Genomic DNA, 19,774 nt, shown 5'->3' with positions numbered 1-19,774 from the left:
CACAAGGTCTCAGGTTCAATCCCTGGCACATCCCGTTGAAAGGTCCAGGCAGAAGGTGATCTAAAAGACCTCCACCTGAGACCCTGGAGAGCTGCTGCCAGTCTGAAGAGACAATACTGACTGATGGACCAAGTGTCTGATTCAGTATAAGGCAGCTTCATGTGTGTACCTCAGCGTGGTTGCAATACCTTCCCCAAAAAGGATAAAACATCAGAATCTGTAGTGATTTTTTAAAAAAAAAATCACATGATAAGACTGCTTCTTTAAAAAAAGTCACCCTAATTTATTATCCTTTTACAAAACCCATACACTGGCAGTACAAATCCAGACACACACACCTCCCCCTTATTGCAAAGATAACCCCAGAGGCAGCAAGTGCTATAATCCCACCCTCCCCCTCCACTCAGCATTATTTATCTTTGCACACACACCTTCCCCCCCCCCCCCACAAACTTCCCTGTAAACAAGTGTTCCAAGGCTCTGACAGGACTGGATCACCCATCAGTGTTGCTAGCCAAGTGGGGGGGAACCAGCAACGGATTAACACTGGGCACATCAAGCACCTGTCCATCTAGCGATCCAAGCCCAAAGCATTAACCTAATTCTGCTGCCTTTCAGGGACCCTGTTGTGGGAAGAGGAGAGTCTAACTGTCCTTGGGGTCCTCAGAAGGATTTTAACCCCTTTGTTAGGAACAAAAGACACGTATTGCTTTCCACACTCCCCGTTTCAGCACAGCAGGTAATGCAGCAGCACTTGGAGAATGGACACAGTCCTGGGCTCCGAGGGCGGCCCCCTGCTTGGTTCAAAGGGACTTCCGGGGCCGCTTGAGGAAGGAGAGGGTGTAGTCACGGGGGGCCGAGGCCTTCTGCTTCTTCAGTTGCACCTGGGACTGAGCCGTCAGCTGCAGCTTGATAGCGCTTGAGTTAATCTTGGCTGCCACCAGCAGCTCTTTCATGCCTTTCATCTTCTCGCTCTGGAAGGTGAGGATGGGCCCTTCGGGAGGGGGGCTCGGGCCGCTACTGGGCACCTCCTCTTTCTCCTGAGCCGGCCTGTCTGCACGTTGGCCTGAGCTTGGGCGTCGGCGCTCGGTCACTTTCTTAGGCAGGGGTGGCTCCTCAGGCTTGGACTCACGGCGGGGGCCACGGCGTCGCCCCTCCCGCGGGTCCTCGCTGCCTTGGTCGTCGTCATCGTTGGCATCTACTTCTCGGCTCACCAGGGTCACCTTCTGTCGCACCTGAGAAAAGGGAGAAAGGACGCGATTCATACACGGGACACTAACCCTCCCAACGAATCCTTGCCTGCCCCAAATTAGCACTGAGGTGTACTTGCATTGATAGTTTGCAAAGTTACAGGACTATTTAAACTTGTTCTAAATGCTGGGGGAAGAGTGTGTCAGTCACAGAATGCTGACAATCAATGCAACGTCTGCAAGGGCAGTGAGAAGCCACTTCAAATGGAAGGAAAAGTTCAATGACACTTGGTATAGGAACAAGAGGGATTGTGCGCTACTGCAAGGAAGTAGGAACAGGGTGCCGAGAGGACAGAGACCCAAAAAGAGGAAAGGTCCAAGAGTTAGGGAAGCAGCTGCATTTTACACAGTAAAATCTGGTTTGCCGATCTCTACTCTTTTTAATGCGTCTTAAGTGCTTTATATTTCCTCTGACTGAGGATTTCACAAACTCCCCTGATTTTGATCCAGGGCTTCCCACAACCAAGCCAAGCTTACAAACCTCTGAAAATTTAACTCCAAAACTGACACCTCTCTTCAACTATCCAGATTACCCCAGCCAACATACCTTGGTATTCTGCTTGAATCCAACTAGAATGGATATTTCCATCCAATAACTGCACTCCTCACTACTCCATCAAACTCTGATTATTCCTTGCCGTGCAGTAATACATCCCAACCTCACAAGGCACTGCTGGTTTGTAGACCTCTGAAAGTGATTCGATACCAGCCCTCCCCACCTCTGATACACACACACACGCTTGATCTCTTTGACCTTCAAAGCCCCGTTCCACCCATCACTCACCGTCCCTTCAAAACGGCTCAGAGACTGCACCAAGAAAGTGGCCCAGCCCACGTGGAGAACAGGTGTGGGGCTGCCTTCTTCCCATTTGCAGATTCCATCATAGAAACGCAGAAGGTGAGCAAAACACTCGGGGTCCTGCAGAGCTGAGCCACCTGCCTGGGATGGAGAAGACTAGGAGAGAAGAGAGGGAAAGCTGGAGAAGATATCATTTGCTACACCTCTTTTATATTCCCCTGCAACACAGCCAAAGACAATTCTCACTCTGCTCTAATTCATGGTCTCCTCTCCTATCAATGCAGCCACCGAATTTGGTTGATTCTGTTCAGCTTCTCCCTCTCCAAATCCAATTGCAAGACTCTTTCATGTGTTCTGATTGCCCCCGTCTGACCTCTTGGAACTACTTCTTCACTCATGGATTCAGAATATCTTTCTGCTCAAGATATCTTTCAACAACAATAACTCTCATTACAAATCCTTCAGTTCATAAGAACATGAGAACATAAGAGAAGCCATGTGGGATCAGGCCAATGGCCCATCCAGACCAACCCTCTGTCACACAGTGGCCAAAAAAACTAGGTGCCACCAGGAGGTCCAACCAATGAGGCCAGGACACCAGAAGATCTTCCCCCGCCCCAAGAATAGAGCATCACTTGCCCCCAGACAGAGAATTCTATCGATACCTTGTGGCTAATAGCTACTAATGGACTTCTGTTCCATATATTTATCCAATCCCCTCTTGAAGCTGTCTAAGCTTCTAGTCCAAGCTTCTTGTCCCCACAGTTTACAGCTCTCCACTTGCCTGTATTCCACACTCTTCTGCATTCTACTTTGCACAAGACGAGCCTTTTTTTGTTTCAGGAAAGGGGATGTGAATCAGCAGTAGCGCATCTGCTTTTGCATGCATAAGATCCCAGGCTCATCTAGCTTGAAGGATCAGGTGATGTGACAGAGTTCTGCCTGCATCCCTACAAGCCACTACCTGTCAGAGTAGACAATACTGGTCTTGAAAGCCTAAAGATCTGACTCAGTGGAAGGCAGTTTTATGCACTCACCCTTTTGTGCTTGGATCACATGCACAGAGGAATGAGGTGGGGAAATGGACCGCACCAATTCAGACTTACAGGTGGAGGATCAGATTTTAGAACACTCCCCTATGTTTAAAAAACAACAACCCTGGCAAATAGAAAACCAGTTCTGTAAGCCAAGAGAAGAGCAGAACCTTTCTCCCTACTATGTCCCATTTCTGTTAATAAACAGGTCTCTCTTTTTTTAATGCAAAGGAACATTCTGAACTGGAATTCACCACCTGCAATCTGAAGCAGGACAGCCTGTTTTACCCCCTCCACCGCTTCATTACTACCTAATTCTCCTGCATGTGTAAACCACCATGCTTCCTGCCACACTATTTCCTGTGCCAGGACATGCCAGAGAGTCAGTTTGGTAAGAGAGCCAGTTTGGTGTAGTGGTTAAGTGTGTGGACTCTTATCTGGGAGAACCGGGTTTCATTCCCCACTCCTCCACTTGCACCTGCTGGAATGGCCTTGGGTTAGCCATAGCTCTGGCAGAGGTTGTCCTTGAAAGGGCAGCTGCTGTGAGAGCCCTCTCAGCCCCACCCACCTCACAGGGTGTCTGTTGTGGGGGGAGAAGATAGAGGAGATTGTAAGCTGCTCTGAGTCTCTGATTCAGAGAGAAGAGCAGGGTATAAATCTACAATTCTTCTTCTTCTGCTCTCCCCCTCCCACAAGTGCTGTGTCTGTGAAGCCTTGCTTTGCAACTCCCAGAATTCCTCTGCCCAGCCTACTACTCAGACTGCAGGACTTCTGGGTAGGGACCATGTTTCTTCCATGTTGTTTCCAAAACCTCACACCAAGCCCTGATCAAAAAAACCATCAAACCCAAATGCTTCTTCTTCCCCATTTCTGGGCCCCAGCAGGCACAGTGACATCCATTCTGGGCCTCGATCTGCCCTCCACCAGCCTCCTTACCTCTCCTCTCTCACCACTCCCCTTTTCCTCCGCTGAGTCAGCAAGCATGGCCACCTCTTTCAGCAAGTTAGGAATGACATCGTTGGCCACATCGAAGAACTCCTTGTAGATTTCTTCATCCTCCCGGCAGTAGTTATAACTAGAGAAGGGAGGAAGAGGGCACGTGAAGGTGGGAGAGCTCCCGCCTGCAGGACTGGGTGCCGTTTTAAGGATGAGAGCTCTAACACAACAGGCAGAAATCAACAAGAACTACACAAAAGATGAGTATATTCTGACCAAGCTCTTCCACAATGCCAAGCCCACAAGGGTAAATCTTTCATCAAATGACTATTTTCCCCCAGTCAGCTCCAGTACCCTTTAATCTTGCGTCCCATAGCCCAGTTCTCACTATTGAGTGCCATTGGAGGTCTTTGTTAGGCTTTTTTTTTAAGGTAATTGACACATTACACAAAAGACTACAGAACAAAGTAGAAGTCAACTTGCACCTTTAAGACCAACAAGGTTTTATTCAGAATGTAAGCTTTCGTGTGCTCATCAGATGAGAAATCAGGTACAGTGAGCAGAGCTACATATAGCTGGTAGGCAGTGGTTTAGAATGACTTCTATTTTGTTATTAAATTTGTACCATTTTGCATTCTAAACCACTGCCTACCAACTATATGTAGCTCTGCTCACTGTACCTGATTCCTCGTCTGATGAAGTGCTTAGAGCACACGAAAACTTACATTCTGAATAAAATGTGTTGGTCTTAAAGCTGCACTTGACTTCTAATTTGTTCTACTGCTTCAGACCAACATGGCTGCTCACTTGATCTATCTACAAAAGACTACAATGAGATGTCAATTACCAATTTTTTCAGAGCCCCCTCCCCCCAAAGCCTTCCAGTGGTGTAGGAGGGTAAAAAGGCAGTTGTGGAGGGCTGAGGAAAGGGAAATGGCACCAATATGGGTGGGATCTTCAAAAATATACAACTTCCTAACACTTGGCTGTGAAATAAGTTTAAGACTGTGACCTTTCTAAGTAGATGATATCACAGGTATGGGAAAGATCACAGCAAAGGGGGGGGGTGGAACTGGATAATTAGAGGATAATATATGCATTCTCCAGAAACAAACCCTGCTTCTGTTTAGACATGAAAGAGGAGTAAAACCTCTGTGTGGAGTTGGCCTTTTTAACCTTCCCCCTGCCTTATCTGTTTGGCCAGTGTTCCTGGCATAGAACCAGTTGGTCACAGCCAAGTGGATTAAAGAGAGAGAGACATTTCTGTCTGTGGAGAAGACATTCACTCTTGGATCACAGTAGCTGAGTCAGCCCAGGCCTCCAGTGCCTCCTTGACATTCTTGTTACGACAATGGTAGCCTGCAAGGTACATGTACGGGTAGATGTGTTCGTTATTGTAGTACTGCTTGGCAGAGTTGATTCCCTGTGGGAAGAGGACAGGAGACAGAAGGGGCTTAAGGCAGAGTGGGATCAGGTCCAAACATTTTCAACATCAGTTCTGATTACATGTATTGGGAGACAAAATTAAGAAAAGAGATGATTAAGTAGCCTTTTCACAGAAAAGCACAACAGCGCATAATTTAACCCACAGAATTGAGAGGCCGATTCTCAAACAATATAAGAACACGGTGAAGCAATCTCACGTAGTCCATGAGGCAGCAGATTATACCACTGAACATATGAAGCTGCCTTATACTGAATCAGACCCTCGGTCCATTAAAGTCGGTATTGTTTACTCAGAGCGACAGTGGCTCTCCAGGGTCCCAAAGTGAGGTTTTTCGGGTCTATTTGTGAGATTTTTCAGGTCTATTTCAACCTTTTTTAGTTGGAGATGCCGGGGATTGAACCTGGGACCTTCTGCTTACCAAGCAGATGCTCTACCACTGAGCCACCGTCTCTCCCCATTGCTACTACTTGGAGTAACAGAACATCCCAGGTCAGCCCTAAATGTCAGGTAAGAGGCTTCTGTGCCAGGTACCCCTCATCAGTTAAAAGAAAATGCTCTCATTGGTCAGGAAGCCCAACTGTAGAAGGATGAAGCCCATCCCAGGGCAGATGGGCCCTAAGTCCCATGCACAAAAATCTTCTGTGGCCACTGGAACATTCTGCCTTTTCTCGCAGTCAGAAAGCAATACGCGATTCTTCAGAACAGAACGATACCTTGTGGTAGAGAAAGAGGGGGTCGGGTCGGCCAGGAGTGGGTTCTAGCTCTTCCAGGTCAGCCAGATTCCCCAGAGCCATTGGGTACCTATGATGGAAGAGGAAGTGGTGAGACAGCTAGCGGAAAGCAGTTGCTGATCTTTACAGATCTCAGCCGCAGCCAACTTCAAGACCAAGAGAACTAGGATAGCCCTGGAACAGTTATGAATAACCTGGTATGATTCACGCACATTTTATACACAAAACGGATCATTTGGGAGTCACTGGGGATATCCCAGTTTCCTGCTGGGAAAAAATATCACCTTTAACATTCAGAGCCAGTTTGGTGTATTGGTGACAGCACTGTACTAGGACCTGGAAGACTCTGGTTCAAATCCCTACTCAGCCATCGAAGCTTGATAGATGATCTTGGGCCAGTCATGTGCTCTCACTCAGTGTCAACTGGTGGTGGTGAAAAATGCCCTCAAGTCACAGATAACTTATGGTGATCCCGTAGGGCTTTCAAGGCAATGGAAGAACAGAGCTGGTTTGCCATTGCCTGCCTCTACATAGCAACCCTGATATTCCTTGGTGGTATCCCATCCAAATACTAACCAGGGCTGATCCTGCTTAGCTTCCAACATCTAACAAGACTAGTCAGAGCCACCCAGGTCAGGGCCAGTGTAACCCACCTCACAGGTTTGTCGTGAAGATAAAATGGAAGAGATTGATATAAGGTGTGCTGAGAAAGGTGGGGTAGGAAGTAAATAAATTTAGTCATGCCAGTTCACAGATGGAACATCACAAGTGAATGCACAAGAAGATGGCTAATGGCAGGGGTGGCCAAACTGTGGTCAGGAGCCACATGTGGCTCTTTCACACACATTGTGTGGCTCTCAAACTACCACCACCCCATCAGCTGACTTGGAGAAGGCATTTCTGTCTTTTAAATCATTTCTCCAAGCTAAACCAGCTGGTGGCTTGGAGAATGGATTTAAAGTTGCTTTCTTTCCATCTCTCCCTCCCACAACTATCTGCTGGCCTTCATCTTGTGGTTCTCAAACATCTGACGTTCATGTCTTGTGGCTCTCAAGCATCTGACGCTTATTCTATCTGACGCTTATGTTAAGCAAGTTTGGCCACCCCTGGCTTAAGTGGCCAGAGAGCACTGCGATCTAGTTCACAAAATCTTCTGGAAGTACCTGGGCCAAAGGAGGCCAAATTAAAAACAGGCCTTCTCTATAAAGGCTCCCCAATGGTGGAACCAGCTGCCGGAAGAGGTGTAGGCCCTACGGGATCTTAACCAATTCCGTAGGGCGTGCAAAACCGCCCTCTTCCAACTAGCCTTCTGAGATGGAACCTGGCATAAGCATCACGCCATCTTTAACATAACGGAGACAGTAGCACCACTAAATTATATTGTTTTAGACTGTGTTTAGATTATTTAATGTTTAATTGTGACTTGTAGTTAATTGTATTATCCTGTTTTTATTGTTATAGCATGGCTTATGCCATGTCCCGTAAGCCGCCCTGAGCCTGCCTCGGCGGGGAGGGCGGGGTATAAATAAAAAAATTATTATTATTATTAAGTGAGTCAGGCCATTGGTCTATGAAGGAGAGCACTGTCTGCTCTGACTGGCAGCAGCTCTCCAGGGTCTCAGGTGAAGGTCTTGAACTGTGCCAAAGTCCCACTCCTAGGGGGCAATGTCTGTGTGCAAGGTCCCATAGGTGGTAAGGAAGCTGCAGTCTGAAGGTAAACAGTCGAAATGCTAGCATGGTTTCCAGCATGTTGCTTAACTTTAGAGAGGCTGTTTCCCCCTTCTTGGAAGGTAACATTTGGAAGGAGCAGCTGTTTTAAGCCAAGTCCACCCCCTCCATCATCTGACAGTGAGACAGCAAGAGGCTAGAACACAAACACAGAGATCCGCCTTCCATGAGAATATGATGAAAGTTAGCATGAGCTAGGGGCTGTAGCAGAAATAACTGCTGGCAAGAAGGTGACCATGGGTAGAGACAGGCCTTCTCCAGAATACTGACCTCTCCAGATGGCCCAGATCAAAGAGAACCCACAGCAATTTCTGCAAAAGATTGAGACAAAGGATGTAAGAATTGTGTTCAGGAAAGGGACCCAAATTCATCCAGCATCCTGTTTCACACACTGGCTGACTGGACCTCCCCACCCCCCTCCCTGCAACACTGGCCCCCAGCAAATAGTATTGAGAGAGCTACAATTTTTGAATAGGGAGGTTCTACTTAGTCACTGTACATAATTTTTATGGTAATAAATTTATTTTTCGCTCATTAAAACAAATAAATAACATACAATACGCTATTACAGGAAATATAGATTTAACAATCATGCAAAAAGGGACCTGTATTTGGAGAGGATCTCCCCACCTTTAAAATATTTCAACATTCCATTCTCTGCAAATAAGAAATAACAGGCATCCACATGTCCAAAAGATGTACTTAATTGTTGGACCGCTAGATTATTTCCAACCCATCTATAATTTTTTCTAAACCTGCATTTTGCCCTATCAATAGACACTGATAGACCTCTTTATTTTTTCCACTCCATTTATAATTTTTTCGAAACCTGCATTTTGCCCTATCCCCCTTCCAAAGGCAAGTGAGAGGAAGGATGGCAAGGAGATATAGAGGAAGTATACTTGCAAACCAAGGCATGGGACATGAGGATGGGGCAAGAAAAACACTCTGGTTCAAAAGGGGCCTATAATGTCCACATGAACCCTACATGCACAGGGTAGGAGACAGGAGTTCCTCTGGAGGGGCTCCCCCACAGAGGAGGGATTTGGGAGCTTTGCCAGACCCATCAGCCCACCTGCTGCAGCTGCAGGAGTTCTAGGCTGTCGGTGTGCAGATCAATGGAGGGGTTGATGGCGCACACCATGAAGGCCACCTCCATCTGGCGGGTGCAGCGCAGGTAGGAGCCTTTCAAATAAAGCCAGCTCTGCAAAAACAAAAACAAAAAAACTTGCAGGTGAGAAATCCAGGACTTCCATTGCATGCTTGCCTACCTCTCCCCAATGCCGAATTGTGGGAATTTCAGACACCAAGGAATATAAGAACATAAGAAAACATAAGAGAAGCCATGTTGGATCAGGCCAATGGCCCATGCAGTCCAACACATTGTGTCACACAGTGGCCAAAAAACTCAGGAGCCATCAGGAGGTCCATCAGTGGGGCCAGGACACTAGAAGCCTTCATTCTGTCCCCCACCCCCCAAGCACCAAGAATACAGAGCATCACTGCCTCAGACAGAGAGTTCCAACAATGCGCTGTGGCTAATAGCCACTGATGGACCTCTGCTCCATATGTTTATCCAATCTCCTCTTGAAGCTGCCTATGCTTGTAGCCACCACAACCTCCTGGGGCAGAGAATTCTATGTGTTAATTCCCTTTGGGTGAAGAAGTTCTTTTATCCGTTGTAACCCGACTGCTCAGCAGTTTCATTGACTGCCCGCAAAGGAAAATGGTGATGGTGATAAAACATGACAGAGAACTCATTTCATGCATCCAAAAGTACTTCATGTACATTCTTTCAGGGACCTTTGCAGACAGCCCTGTGAGGTAGGCCAGGAGAGTTATCGAGAGGTTTTTACAGGCCTTTCAGTACTGAGCATCTACAGGATCCTCCATGATACTGCCCTTCTCCCTCCAAATTGTTTCAGCATTCCCCTCCTCCAACTATGGCTCTATACCGCCCTGCCCCAATTGCGCCTATCTTCATATTGCAGGCAAGGGAGAAAGGCCAAGAAAAAACAGCCTGCCTAATTCCACCTAGCAAAGTCACAGCGCAGGCGAAATTCAAGCCAGATGCTTCCCAGGGCACACCTGCCTTCTGTGCTACGCTAGGTGTTTGCCGAACCTCAAAAAAGTATACATCCTTCCGAGCTAACCATGGTTACCCTTTCTGTGACGCCAGAGTTGACTGTCTGCCCGCGCCGGTCCTCATTGCCCTTGCCATGCCACGTCACCTCTGCTGTCTGCTCACCATCCTTGCCAAACACTACCCAAGCGTGGTCTTCGGAGAGTGCCAGGTGCACGTCCAGCAGCCCCAGTGCCTGGCAGGCCCCAACGACAGCAAATGCCACACCTGAGCTGTCTAGTTTGGTGCCTGAAAAGGAGATACTGGTATCAGACAAAAGCAGGCATGACAGGCCAGAGATAAGGAGAGCCACCAATACGACACAACAGCTTGTGTCCAACAGTGGGAATTTATTCCTACATTTCCATATCTCATGGAGCAGCCTTATACTGAATCAGGCCCTTGGTCCATGAAAGTCGATACTGCCTACTTAGACTAGCAGCAGCTCTCCAGGATTTCAGGAAGGGAAAGGTCTTTCACATCACTTACTGTTGGAGCCTTTTAATTGGTTGGGGGGGATTGCACCTGGGACCTTCTGCGTGCCAAGCAGATGCTCTACCACTGAGCCATGGCCCCTCCCATCTCCACAGTGGGAGGCCGCAAAATGGCAGCACAGGAACCCCTTCAATGAGCACTAAGCCTCACCTGTAATGAAGCTGAACAGGGACTGGATGTGTGCCCGGTCCTTGAAATAGGAGCGGCTCAGGCTGTTCCAGATGACATCCGAGACTTTCTTAACCAGCTCCCGGGAAGAATAACCATCAGGACGGGGATAGAGCGAGAGATCAACTGCCCCGCGAATCTGGGCTGTGAAACGGGCGTGCAGAGCACCAACAATGCTCAGGTCAGCCACTGGGAAGTAAATCAAGCTGTCAGGGCCCTGGGCTGGCTCAAAACTGATGCCTGGTACATTGGTGGGTAAGACGCGGTTGACAGCCAGGAAGTGCTCCACAAAGCCCAAGACCAAGGAGAGAAGCACCAGGTCCGGTTGTTCCCGGCGAAGCTCCAGCTCAAAAAGGCGAACCACATCCGACACTGAGCGCAAGGGGAACAGTGCCTTTTGAGCGCCTTTCAGTCCCATGGTAAAAAACCAGCTCTGGGGGGGGGGGGGGGGGAGAGAGAGAGAATGTGAAAAGGGTCACAAACAATAAAAGCACTCATCACTCTCATTCTATAAGGCAAAACAGTAAAAACAGACAGACTGTGGAAGAAGTGGTTAAAGCCACAATTTAGAAAGCTCCACCACAGCTTGTTTCTTTCTAGGAACATCCTGAAGAGCCAGGAAAGAAACTTCACTAAGCATGAGTGACTAAAGAGCTCACATCAGAGGCCTGATGCACCTGAGGAAATACAGGCACTTATTATAGCTGGATATTACAACTTTACTGTTCAAATATTAGCATGGCCATAAACTCTCTAGGGTGTCTAAAGCAAATATTATTTCAGCTTCCGTTCTTCTTCTCATAGCACAAGCATAATGTCAACCTACCTTATGGGGCTGCTTTAAGTTTGGCAACTTTAGCTTGGGAAATTCCTGGGAGTTTTCAACCAGGGCCTAAGGAAGGCAGAGTCTGGAGACAGAACTCAATGAGGATGTAACATCACACCATATGATGGCACATCCAGGTCAAAGGTCAACTTCTCCTCTTCCTGTGATATTACTTCCTCTCACCAAAATTCAGATTTTAAATTTATCATTTCTATGCCTTTTTTCTACCACCTTACATTACTTCTAGGCTCCTCTGTGCAAGTGTTCTGTATGCTATACTACAACCCAGGAGAGGGCCTTCTCAGTCATGGCACCAAAGTTCTGGAATTCTCTTCCCAAAGAGATACATTTGTCCTTTTCTGTTGCCATCTTCTGCCAGTGGAGAAGACTTTTCTTTGTTTCATCTGGCATTCTCTCAATGATCCCTCCTTCCTTCCTAACCAATGTTCTAAGTGCTGTTTTTATGTTTTCTATGTATTTTAACTCTGTTTTAAATTGTTTTAATGATCTGTGTTGGGGGGAGTTTATTTTAATGGTTTTAAAGGATTATTTTAGCATGTATATTTTAAACTGTTAGCTACCTAGAAGGGCAGAAAGGTGGGACATATATTTTGTTAATAAAATAAAAAGATAGTGCTTGATCCCAAATATCTGCACTAGTGTAACTGGCTGCAGTTATGTTCCACTCAGTCTTAAAAAAATATTCTCAAAATCCTCTCTGGATTCTTCTAATTGATAAGTAGAAAAATCCACTCTGAAGACCCACAGGAAGACAACAATCAACCGTGCCTCTTCTTGTGTATGACAGTGAAAAAGACCAATCAGTTTATTCTACTTTCTAGAGGCTCAATGGCATACTATGGAAAAAGTGGATTTCCTTGAGCATCCACTGTAGTGCTTATAAGTCTTCCACTTCTACTAGGCTAGCGTCCACTTTCCACAGCTGCCAGTTCTTTCAGAACTGATGTCTGGAGATCACTCTGGTCTCCACTTGGAGCTGGTAACTCTGACTGTTTTACCTATTATGCATGCAAATTGCTTCAAGCTTCAAAAGGAAAATTCTATATGAACTATTTATGAATGTAAAATGTTTGGGGGCACTAATTTTTAATTAATACAAGTGGGTCACCTTAAAGAGCTATTCATCATGGCATCAGCTTTGCAGGGGCAAGCCATTCCAGATACTTGAGTTATGTCCCCTGTTAGCAGATAGGAAGACATAGAGATCTGGGCAGGCAGAATGCAATAGCAAACACAAGCCATTCCAGATACTTGAGTTATGTCCCCTGTTAGCAGATAGGAAGACATAGAGATCTGGGCAGGCAGAATGCAATAGCAAACATATGAACATATGAAGCTGTCTTATACTGAATCAGACCCTTGGTCCATTAAAGTCAGTATTGTCTACTCAGACTGGCAGCGGCTCTCCAAGGTCTCAAACAGAGGTTTTTCACAGGTATTTGCCTGGACTCTTTTTAGTTGGAGATGCTGGGGATTGAACCTGGGACCTTCTGCTTACCAAGCAGACGCTCTACCACTGAGCCACCGTCCCTCCCCAAACAGTAAGGATAGGAATTGCAAAAGGCCGTTCCTATATAAGGGCCATTTTGTATATATATGCTCAGTGACTTTTCACAACAGCAGTAACTGGTTTCTGCTATTAATGCTGGGAATGCACACTGGATTTACCAGTCCCACAAAAGCTGATACCACAAGCTATCTTTCAGATATTACAAAGCTCCTTTTTTCCTCTTACAACAATAACACAGCTATCCCACAGGTTTTTGTTTTAGATGCACAGCAAATAAAGAGAGGAAGGTCATCAATAAATCGCAATAAGATCGCCCAAAGAGATGCTTGGTTTCAAATGCCCTCCCCGCCCCCCAATTGCCGCCAAAACAAGGAGGGAGAAGGAATATGCATCACCACCACCACTCCTCCCAGCTGGTAACTGAATCTCCACCTCTATACTTCTCCAGAGGAAGGACTTGGGAGAGGGGGGCTGCAAACAATCCACATTCCTCCCGCCACACCCCCTTCTCAGTCTCACCTCTCCAGCTCTCTAATTTGAATGCACTGCTACAAAATTTGCAGCCATGCTCAGCGCGCACAGAAACACGGGAGTTGGAGTCTTGCACTGCGGAGGCATGCTGGGAAAAACTTGCCGGGTTTTTGCCATAGATCACGCCCCTTTTCCGGCAAAGAGCCAGCCAGGCAGTCGCAGGGCACACTGGGAGTCTTGTATGGCATACCAATCATCACCCCGAGTAGACAGACGATTGCTGTTCTCCTGTGCATCCTGGGAATTGTAGTCCTTTGCCGCTTTCAAGTTTCGTTCAATAAGTGTTAGGTACCTGAAGAGGCTGAAACAAAAGACTGGCCAAGGGAGTGGTGAAGTGATTATATTTGCCATTTTTTTTTCCTGATGCACAGTTTAGAAATTAGTTATACTGCTGCAGTTGCAGGCCTTTAAAGCCTCCGTCTCTGAATAGAGGGGAAACGGCAGAGGCTTGCTGTTTAGCATTGCTCAGAGAATGCATTTAAGATCACCGCGGCTTGAAGGCTCTGCTTTCCACACTTTATTTTTAAAATTGTAATTTTCGTCTTAATAAGAGTTCTGATGAACTGGAAAACTTGCATCATGTGGTTGGGCTTAATACGAAAGCTCTTATATGGTTTTTCTTCTTGGTTTGGGATTTTGCATGGACCAATGTAGCTGTACGACTATCTACTATTTCAAGGGCACCTAATTTCAGCCAAGACAGAATGGCATTTGTTTACAGAATGAGAGTAGACCTCTGTAAAGATTGTATACTTAGTTTCTTAGAACAAGGTAATAGCACCAAATTTGGCTTTAATCTGTTACTTTGTTCAACACCCTCAATTTATTTCAAACATAGCTAATATGACTGAGATGCTTCTTGTCGCTCTTAGCCTGCAAGGCAACTGTGTTTCTCCTCTGGTATTTGGGACTATATTGGGCAGCCGTAGACATGGACTTTACAGAGAATGAGCTAAGCTAATTGCCTGCTTACATTCCTCAGAGAATGCATGCAAGATTAGACCTTAATATAAAGGTCTGGAGAACCTGCTCCCCATCCCCCGGCCTTTGTCTTTTTAAATTTTGTAACATCTAGCCTGATGGAGAGTTCTGTTGAGCTGGAAGTTTGGTCTGCAGTAGAAAAGCAAGATTCAAGTCCAATAGCACTTTAAAGACCAACAGCCTTATAGGACCACCTCTCCTGGTGTGCTCCCTGGAGAACATGCTCAAGAGATCAACACCTACTGAAAGTCCCTGGCTCTAAGAGTATCCAGCAGTCCTCAGCCAAGGCCAGGGTCTCCTCAGCCCTGGCCCCGATTTGGTGGAACTCTCTGCCTACCAACATCAGGGCCCTGCAGGACTTCTTGTTACAGTTCCCCAGGGCATGTAAGGCAGAGATGTTCTGCAAAGCATATGGTTGAGGACAGCAACGGTTTTTAAAAAACAATTTTAACAGCAGCCAGCTTATTAAGTGATTCCCCCCTCCCCCTCATGTTAATGTAAATTTTGCACTATGATACCATGTAAATGTTGAGTTTTATGGCTTAATATTTTAGATTGTTTTAATTAATTTTTGTATGAACTACTTGTACACTTGCCCACTCAGAGGGAGGGCAGTATAGAAACCTAATGAAACTAATAAATAAATAAAATTTCCCAGGGTATAAGCTTTTGAGAGACAAAGCTCCCTTCGTTGGATATCTGACAAAGCAAGATTTGACTCTAGCAGACTTATTCCTGAAAATCTTGTTGGTGTTGAAAGTGGTACTGGACTTGAATTATATATTGTACGCAGTTCCAGCTGGCTTAGTGTCAGGGGTGTGTGGTCTAATATGCAAATGAGTTCCTGCGCAAAACAATGGTGACATCAGGGGTGTGTGGCCTAATATGCAAATGAGTTCTTGCTGGGCGTTTTCTACAAAAAATGCATTTTCACAAAATAGGCCTGTGTAGTAAGTCATCTCTTCCTCTTACTGGAGGGGAACCAAGGCTGAGAGTTTTCTCCATGGTCTTTATCCAGAGCAGGGGTGGCCAAACTTGCTTAATGTAAGAGCCACATAAATAAACATCAGAAGTTTGAGAGCCGCAAGACATAAACGTGAGATGTTTGAGAGAAGGAAGGAAGAAAATAGGGAGAAGTGGAAAGAAAACAATTTTAACTTTAAATGCATTCTCCAAGCAGCTGGCTTGCTTGGCTTGGAGAAGTCATTTAAAGAGATAAATGTCTTCTCCCGGCCAGCCAATGGGGCAGGGTAGTGGTGACTTCGAGAGCCTTGCAATATGTGTAAAAGAGCCACATGTGGCTCCCAAGCCACAGTTTGGCCACCCCTGATCCAGAGAGTCCATTTCATGGTTTTGTCTTCTCTGAAGGTCAATTACCTCTCAATGTATGGTTGCCAAAATGCCTAGAGAAAAACATTCTCTCTGTTGAATAGTGGCTTAAATGTGTATAAATGGGCAGCTGAAGCTTTTCATGGCCCAGTGGTAAATAACATCACTTGCTAAATAGCATCCCATTAAGCCTCTGTTAAAGGGAGAGGACATTTGTCTCCATGCTAGCTGGCAACCTTAAGAGGAGGGAAGATGACTGTGCTTATCCATCCTGTCCTGCCTAGAGCTGGGAGTCAGAGGTATCATGTTAGAGCTTGTGATGAGTAGCCCCAAGCGCTAGAATCTCCACTATGCATTTATTGCAGGTAGCCAATTGGTCCTTTAAAAAAAAAAAATTCAGAAGAGCCAAATTGTGGCCAATTGAAACACCACAAACTAGTAAGCAGCCTTTAAAGCCCTCCGGAACCTTTCTTTGAGCAGGATTTATTTAATTATGTGATCCATTTTTAAAAGTGTCTCTATCAGCAGCCACTTTTGTTTTGGGATCCTTCCTGTCTATCTTGGGCATAGTAGGATCCCACCGTACTGCTCTCTTGGATAAGTTCAGAGCACAGACAGATGCATAGATGGAGGCAGTACTTCTGGTGTCAAGCTGGTAAAAGGTTAAAGGTGAAAGAACAGTACACTCTATTATGCCAGGAAAAAATGTTGCACTGGTGTAGCTGTAGCAGAATTGATGTTCTACAGGTCCTGTTGTCATTATGATTCTGGAAGCCAAATTATGCATAATAGGAGATTATGCTATATGGACAATCCTCTCCAAACATGGTCAGTATTTTGTCTGAACAGAGTAGCATATATGTTTTCTCTACATGCAATTGGAAGGTTAGATTTGTGGATACATATTTATGCATACCAGAGCAACAAAATAAATGCATTGCCCTACTCACATAAAATGGGAACTACAGGAACCATGGTCACAACCTGGATAGCCCAGGCTAGCCTGCTCTCATCAGATCTTGGAAGCTAAGCTGAGTTGGTCCTAGTTAGTATTTGGAAGGGAGACCGCCAAGGACTACCGAAGTCACTATGCAGAGGAAAGTCAATAGCAAACTACCTCCGCACATCTTTTGCCTAGAGAACCCCATGGGGTCACCGTAAGTCAATAGTGACTTAACAGCAACCTCCTCCCCTCCACCCCCCCAAAATTGGGAATCATGAGGATTGCAGAAGCTGTGCTCCTTACATAAGGTTGGTGTGCCAAAATTATTGACTGAACAGAGCTGTCTCCACTGAGGTAACACTAGTTAACATTATTGCCATGTCCTGAACCAGCTGTACTTTCTGAACCACCTTCAACAGCAACCCCATTGTCCACTCTGGATGCTGCCAAACAAGGAGTGTATAGTCAGAAACCCCTGGCTCTTTCCATTTGAACAGGCAGGGCAAGTAGTCATAGCCATCCAGTTGCCAACAGGCCTGTAGAAAAATGTTTTGTCCCTATAATGGAGGCTTCATTTGTGGAAATAGATGAAGTTTTTCGTGGCGCTGAGGTAAATGCTGTCCTCTGGTGAATAATATCCAATTACGCTTCTATTGAAGGGGTGTGAAGGAATGGACTCATAAACCCCATTCCCATAAGTCTGGCTCGAAAACACCTATCATACTTTTTGCTCTGGGGTCAGTACAAAAGGAAGAAATACAACCTAGCCTTGTGGCTTTTGCAGTCTTCATCTTCTAGGTGTAACCATCTTGCAGAGGTGTTAAATGATTTTAAACTTTTGTCTCACTCTGGCCAGATCCATTTGCATTTGTAAACACGGAAAAGTTCCGTGCCAGGGGTGGGGTTAATGACTCCTTGCCCCCACCCCAGCATTTTCCCTTTTTTGCTATTTGCGAGCTTGCAGCCAGGCTCCCGTTCATAGACGCAGTACAGTCCCAACTTCTGGCATACTAATGTGATTTCTAGCGTGGAAGGCACCCTTCCTCAGGGATGTAACATTTTTCTCCAGGCCTGTTGGTAACCACAGCTATTCATGATCCTCTCAATATGCACAGTTTTCGGGTGGGTAGCCGTGTTGTTCTGCAATAGAAGAGCAAGATTCAAGTCCAGTAGCACCTTAAAGACCGATAAGATTCCCAGTCAAAGCTCCCTCTGAAAGAGACAAGTATGAAGGGAGTTTTGTGTCTGACAAAGGGAGCTTTGACTCAGAAGTTTATACCATAGGAATCTTGTTGATCTTTAAAGTGCTTCTGGACTCAAATATATGTAGTCTGGACCCCAATAGATGTAGTCCCCATTCTGTCTGAATCCTGATTGCCATCTCGTCTAGAACTCCAACACTGCATGTGCGTAGCCATGACGTTGAGTTAAATATTGCTGGTTAGATTCTTTCCAGGAACAACTTACCTACACTGGCCAATATCTTAGGAGTGGCAGCATGCAAAGACTGGGAGCCATTCTCCCTAATCCCAGATGTGTGCTCTTGGCTCAGAGCACCCACATTTGCCAGGACTGAACCTTGCCCTTGAATGCACATGCAGAGCCTCAAAGTCTAACTCCGGTTACATCTCATTTTTACAAAATGGAGGAGACATGGGCGTGCTCTGCTGTGGCTCCCACCTGGTGGAATGACATGCCTGAGAAAGTCAGGAAGGCCCATGTACTTTCTGCAAAATGTGCAAAACCAGAATCAGACCTGCAATACAATGGAATGGTCTAGGAGGACACTTTTATAAAGGACTATGATTGTAATCTGTTGTATGCATCATCTTGCTTTTACTGCATTGTTTTGTACTTTTATAATCCACTCGTTGCGTAGTTCATGGTATGTCATATTGTTTCCTAATCTCTGTATTCCTAGTCTTATTGTGTTGTTAATGGATGTTTTGTGCTGGCTGACTGAACTGTTGTTCTGTATTTTGTAATCCACCAGATTCTCAGTGAGAAAGGTGGGCTGTAAAATAAATAAATAAATAGGAATCCAAATTAAGCAGTGTTTGTGGATGCCTGGTAATGGGAGACAAATCACTCAAAAGAGCCAGTTTGGTGTAATGGTTAAGTGCATGGACTCTTATCTGGGAGAACCAGGTTTGATCCCCCACTCCTCCACATGCAACTGCTGGAGTGGCCTTGGGACAGTAATAACTCTCTCAGAGCTGTTCACTTGAGCAGCTTCTGTCAGAACTCTCTCAGCCCCACCTACCTTACAGGGTGTCTGTTGTGGAGAGGGGGGGGGAAGGGAAGGGAAAGGAAAGGAGATTGTAAACTGCTTTGAGACTACTTTAAGTAGTGAAGGGTGGGGTATAAATCCAATCTCTTCTCTTCTTCTTTTGATTGTTAATTAGGATTTCACCTCTTATGCAGGAGATACTTCCTCCTTCCAAAAACTCAAAGCATGCTACAGGTGGTGTGATATAGTGGACAGTGTGGGACTGAAAGCCAGCCTAAGACATTTTAGGGCCTCGGGCCTCTTTCTCTTTGGTGACTGACAGCTATTTTAGTGTAGCATTTAGAGTGCTGGAACAGGATGTGGGAGACCCGAGTTCAAATTCCCACCCTGCTATGAAAGCACATTGGGCAACCTTGGACTCTTGGCCTAATCTGCCTCACACGTTATTGCTGTGAGGATAAAGCAGAGGCAGAGAGAATGCTAATGTAATCTGGTCCGGGTTCCCGCTGGAGAGCAAAGCAGGGTATAACTGTCTAAATAAATGAATAGAAATTAACATGAGCCTCAATATAACTGGAAGTTCTCTTCAGCAAAGCCTCGTTGAAAAGGACAGGAGGCCTTGTTCATTTCAGTGGACTTTGCCCTGGTGAACTTCCCGTGCTTCTGATCTGCCTCTCCCCCCAGAGCTGCCCT

At 45.9% G+C, this 19,774-nt stretch overlaps 1 protein-coding gene across 1 annotated transcript; it reads right to left on the bottom strand.

Annotated features, from left to right (window-relative positions):
- Positions 1 to 259: 259 nt before the first annotated feature.
- Positions 260 to 11,137, bottom strand: MEN1 (menin 1). Its single transcript, XM_060252388.1, has 9 exons — positions 10,693 to 11,137; positions 10,088 to 10,296; positions 9,001 to 9,129; positions 8,196 to 8,236; positions 6,180 to 6,267; positions 5,306 to 5,442; positions 4,020 to 4,158; positions 2,035 to 2,205; positions 260 to 1,235 (listed from the first exon to the last, which is right to left on the bottom strand). The coding sequence occupies exons 1-9, from the start codon at positions 11,126 to 11,128 to the stop codon at positions 804 to 806; spliced, it is 1,782 nt and encodes a 593-aa protein (XP_060108371.1). The 5' UTR covers positions 11,129 to 11,137; the 3' UTR covers positions 260 to 803.
- Positions 11,138 to 19,774: the final 8,637 nt, after the last annotated feature.

This window comes from Heteronotia binoei, chromosome 1, assembly GCF_032191835.1.
Source record: "Heteronotia binoei isolate CCM8104 ecotype False Entrance Well chromosome 1, APGP_CSIRO_Hbin_v1, whole genome shotgun sequence".
NCBI classification, from domain to species: domain Eukaryota; kingdom Metazoa; phylum Chordata; class Lepidosauria; order Squamata; family Gekkonidae; genus Heteronotia; species Heteronotia binoei.
Note: the sequence above shows the minus strand (reverse complement) of the source record. Positions and strands in the feature narration are given on the sequence as shown.

Coding starts and splice junctions, on each gene's coding strand:
- MEN1 (XM_060252388.1), bottom strand. CDS start 11,128: ATGGGACTGAAAGGCGCTCAAAAGGCACTGTTCCCCTTGCGCTCAGTG. Junction 10,297..10,692: donor CCTGTTCAGCTTCATTACAG/GTGAGGCTTAGT, acceptor TCTCCTTTTCAG/GCACCAAACTAGACAGCTCA. Junction 5,443..6,179: donor CCCTCTTTCTCTACCACAAG/GTATCGTTCTGT, acceptor CTCTTCCCACAG/GGAATCAACTCTGCCAAGCA.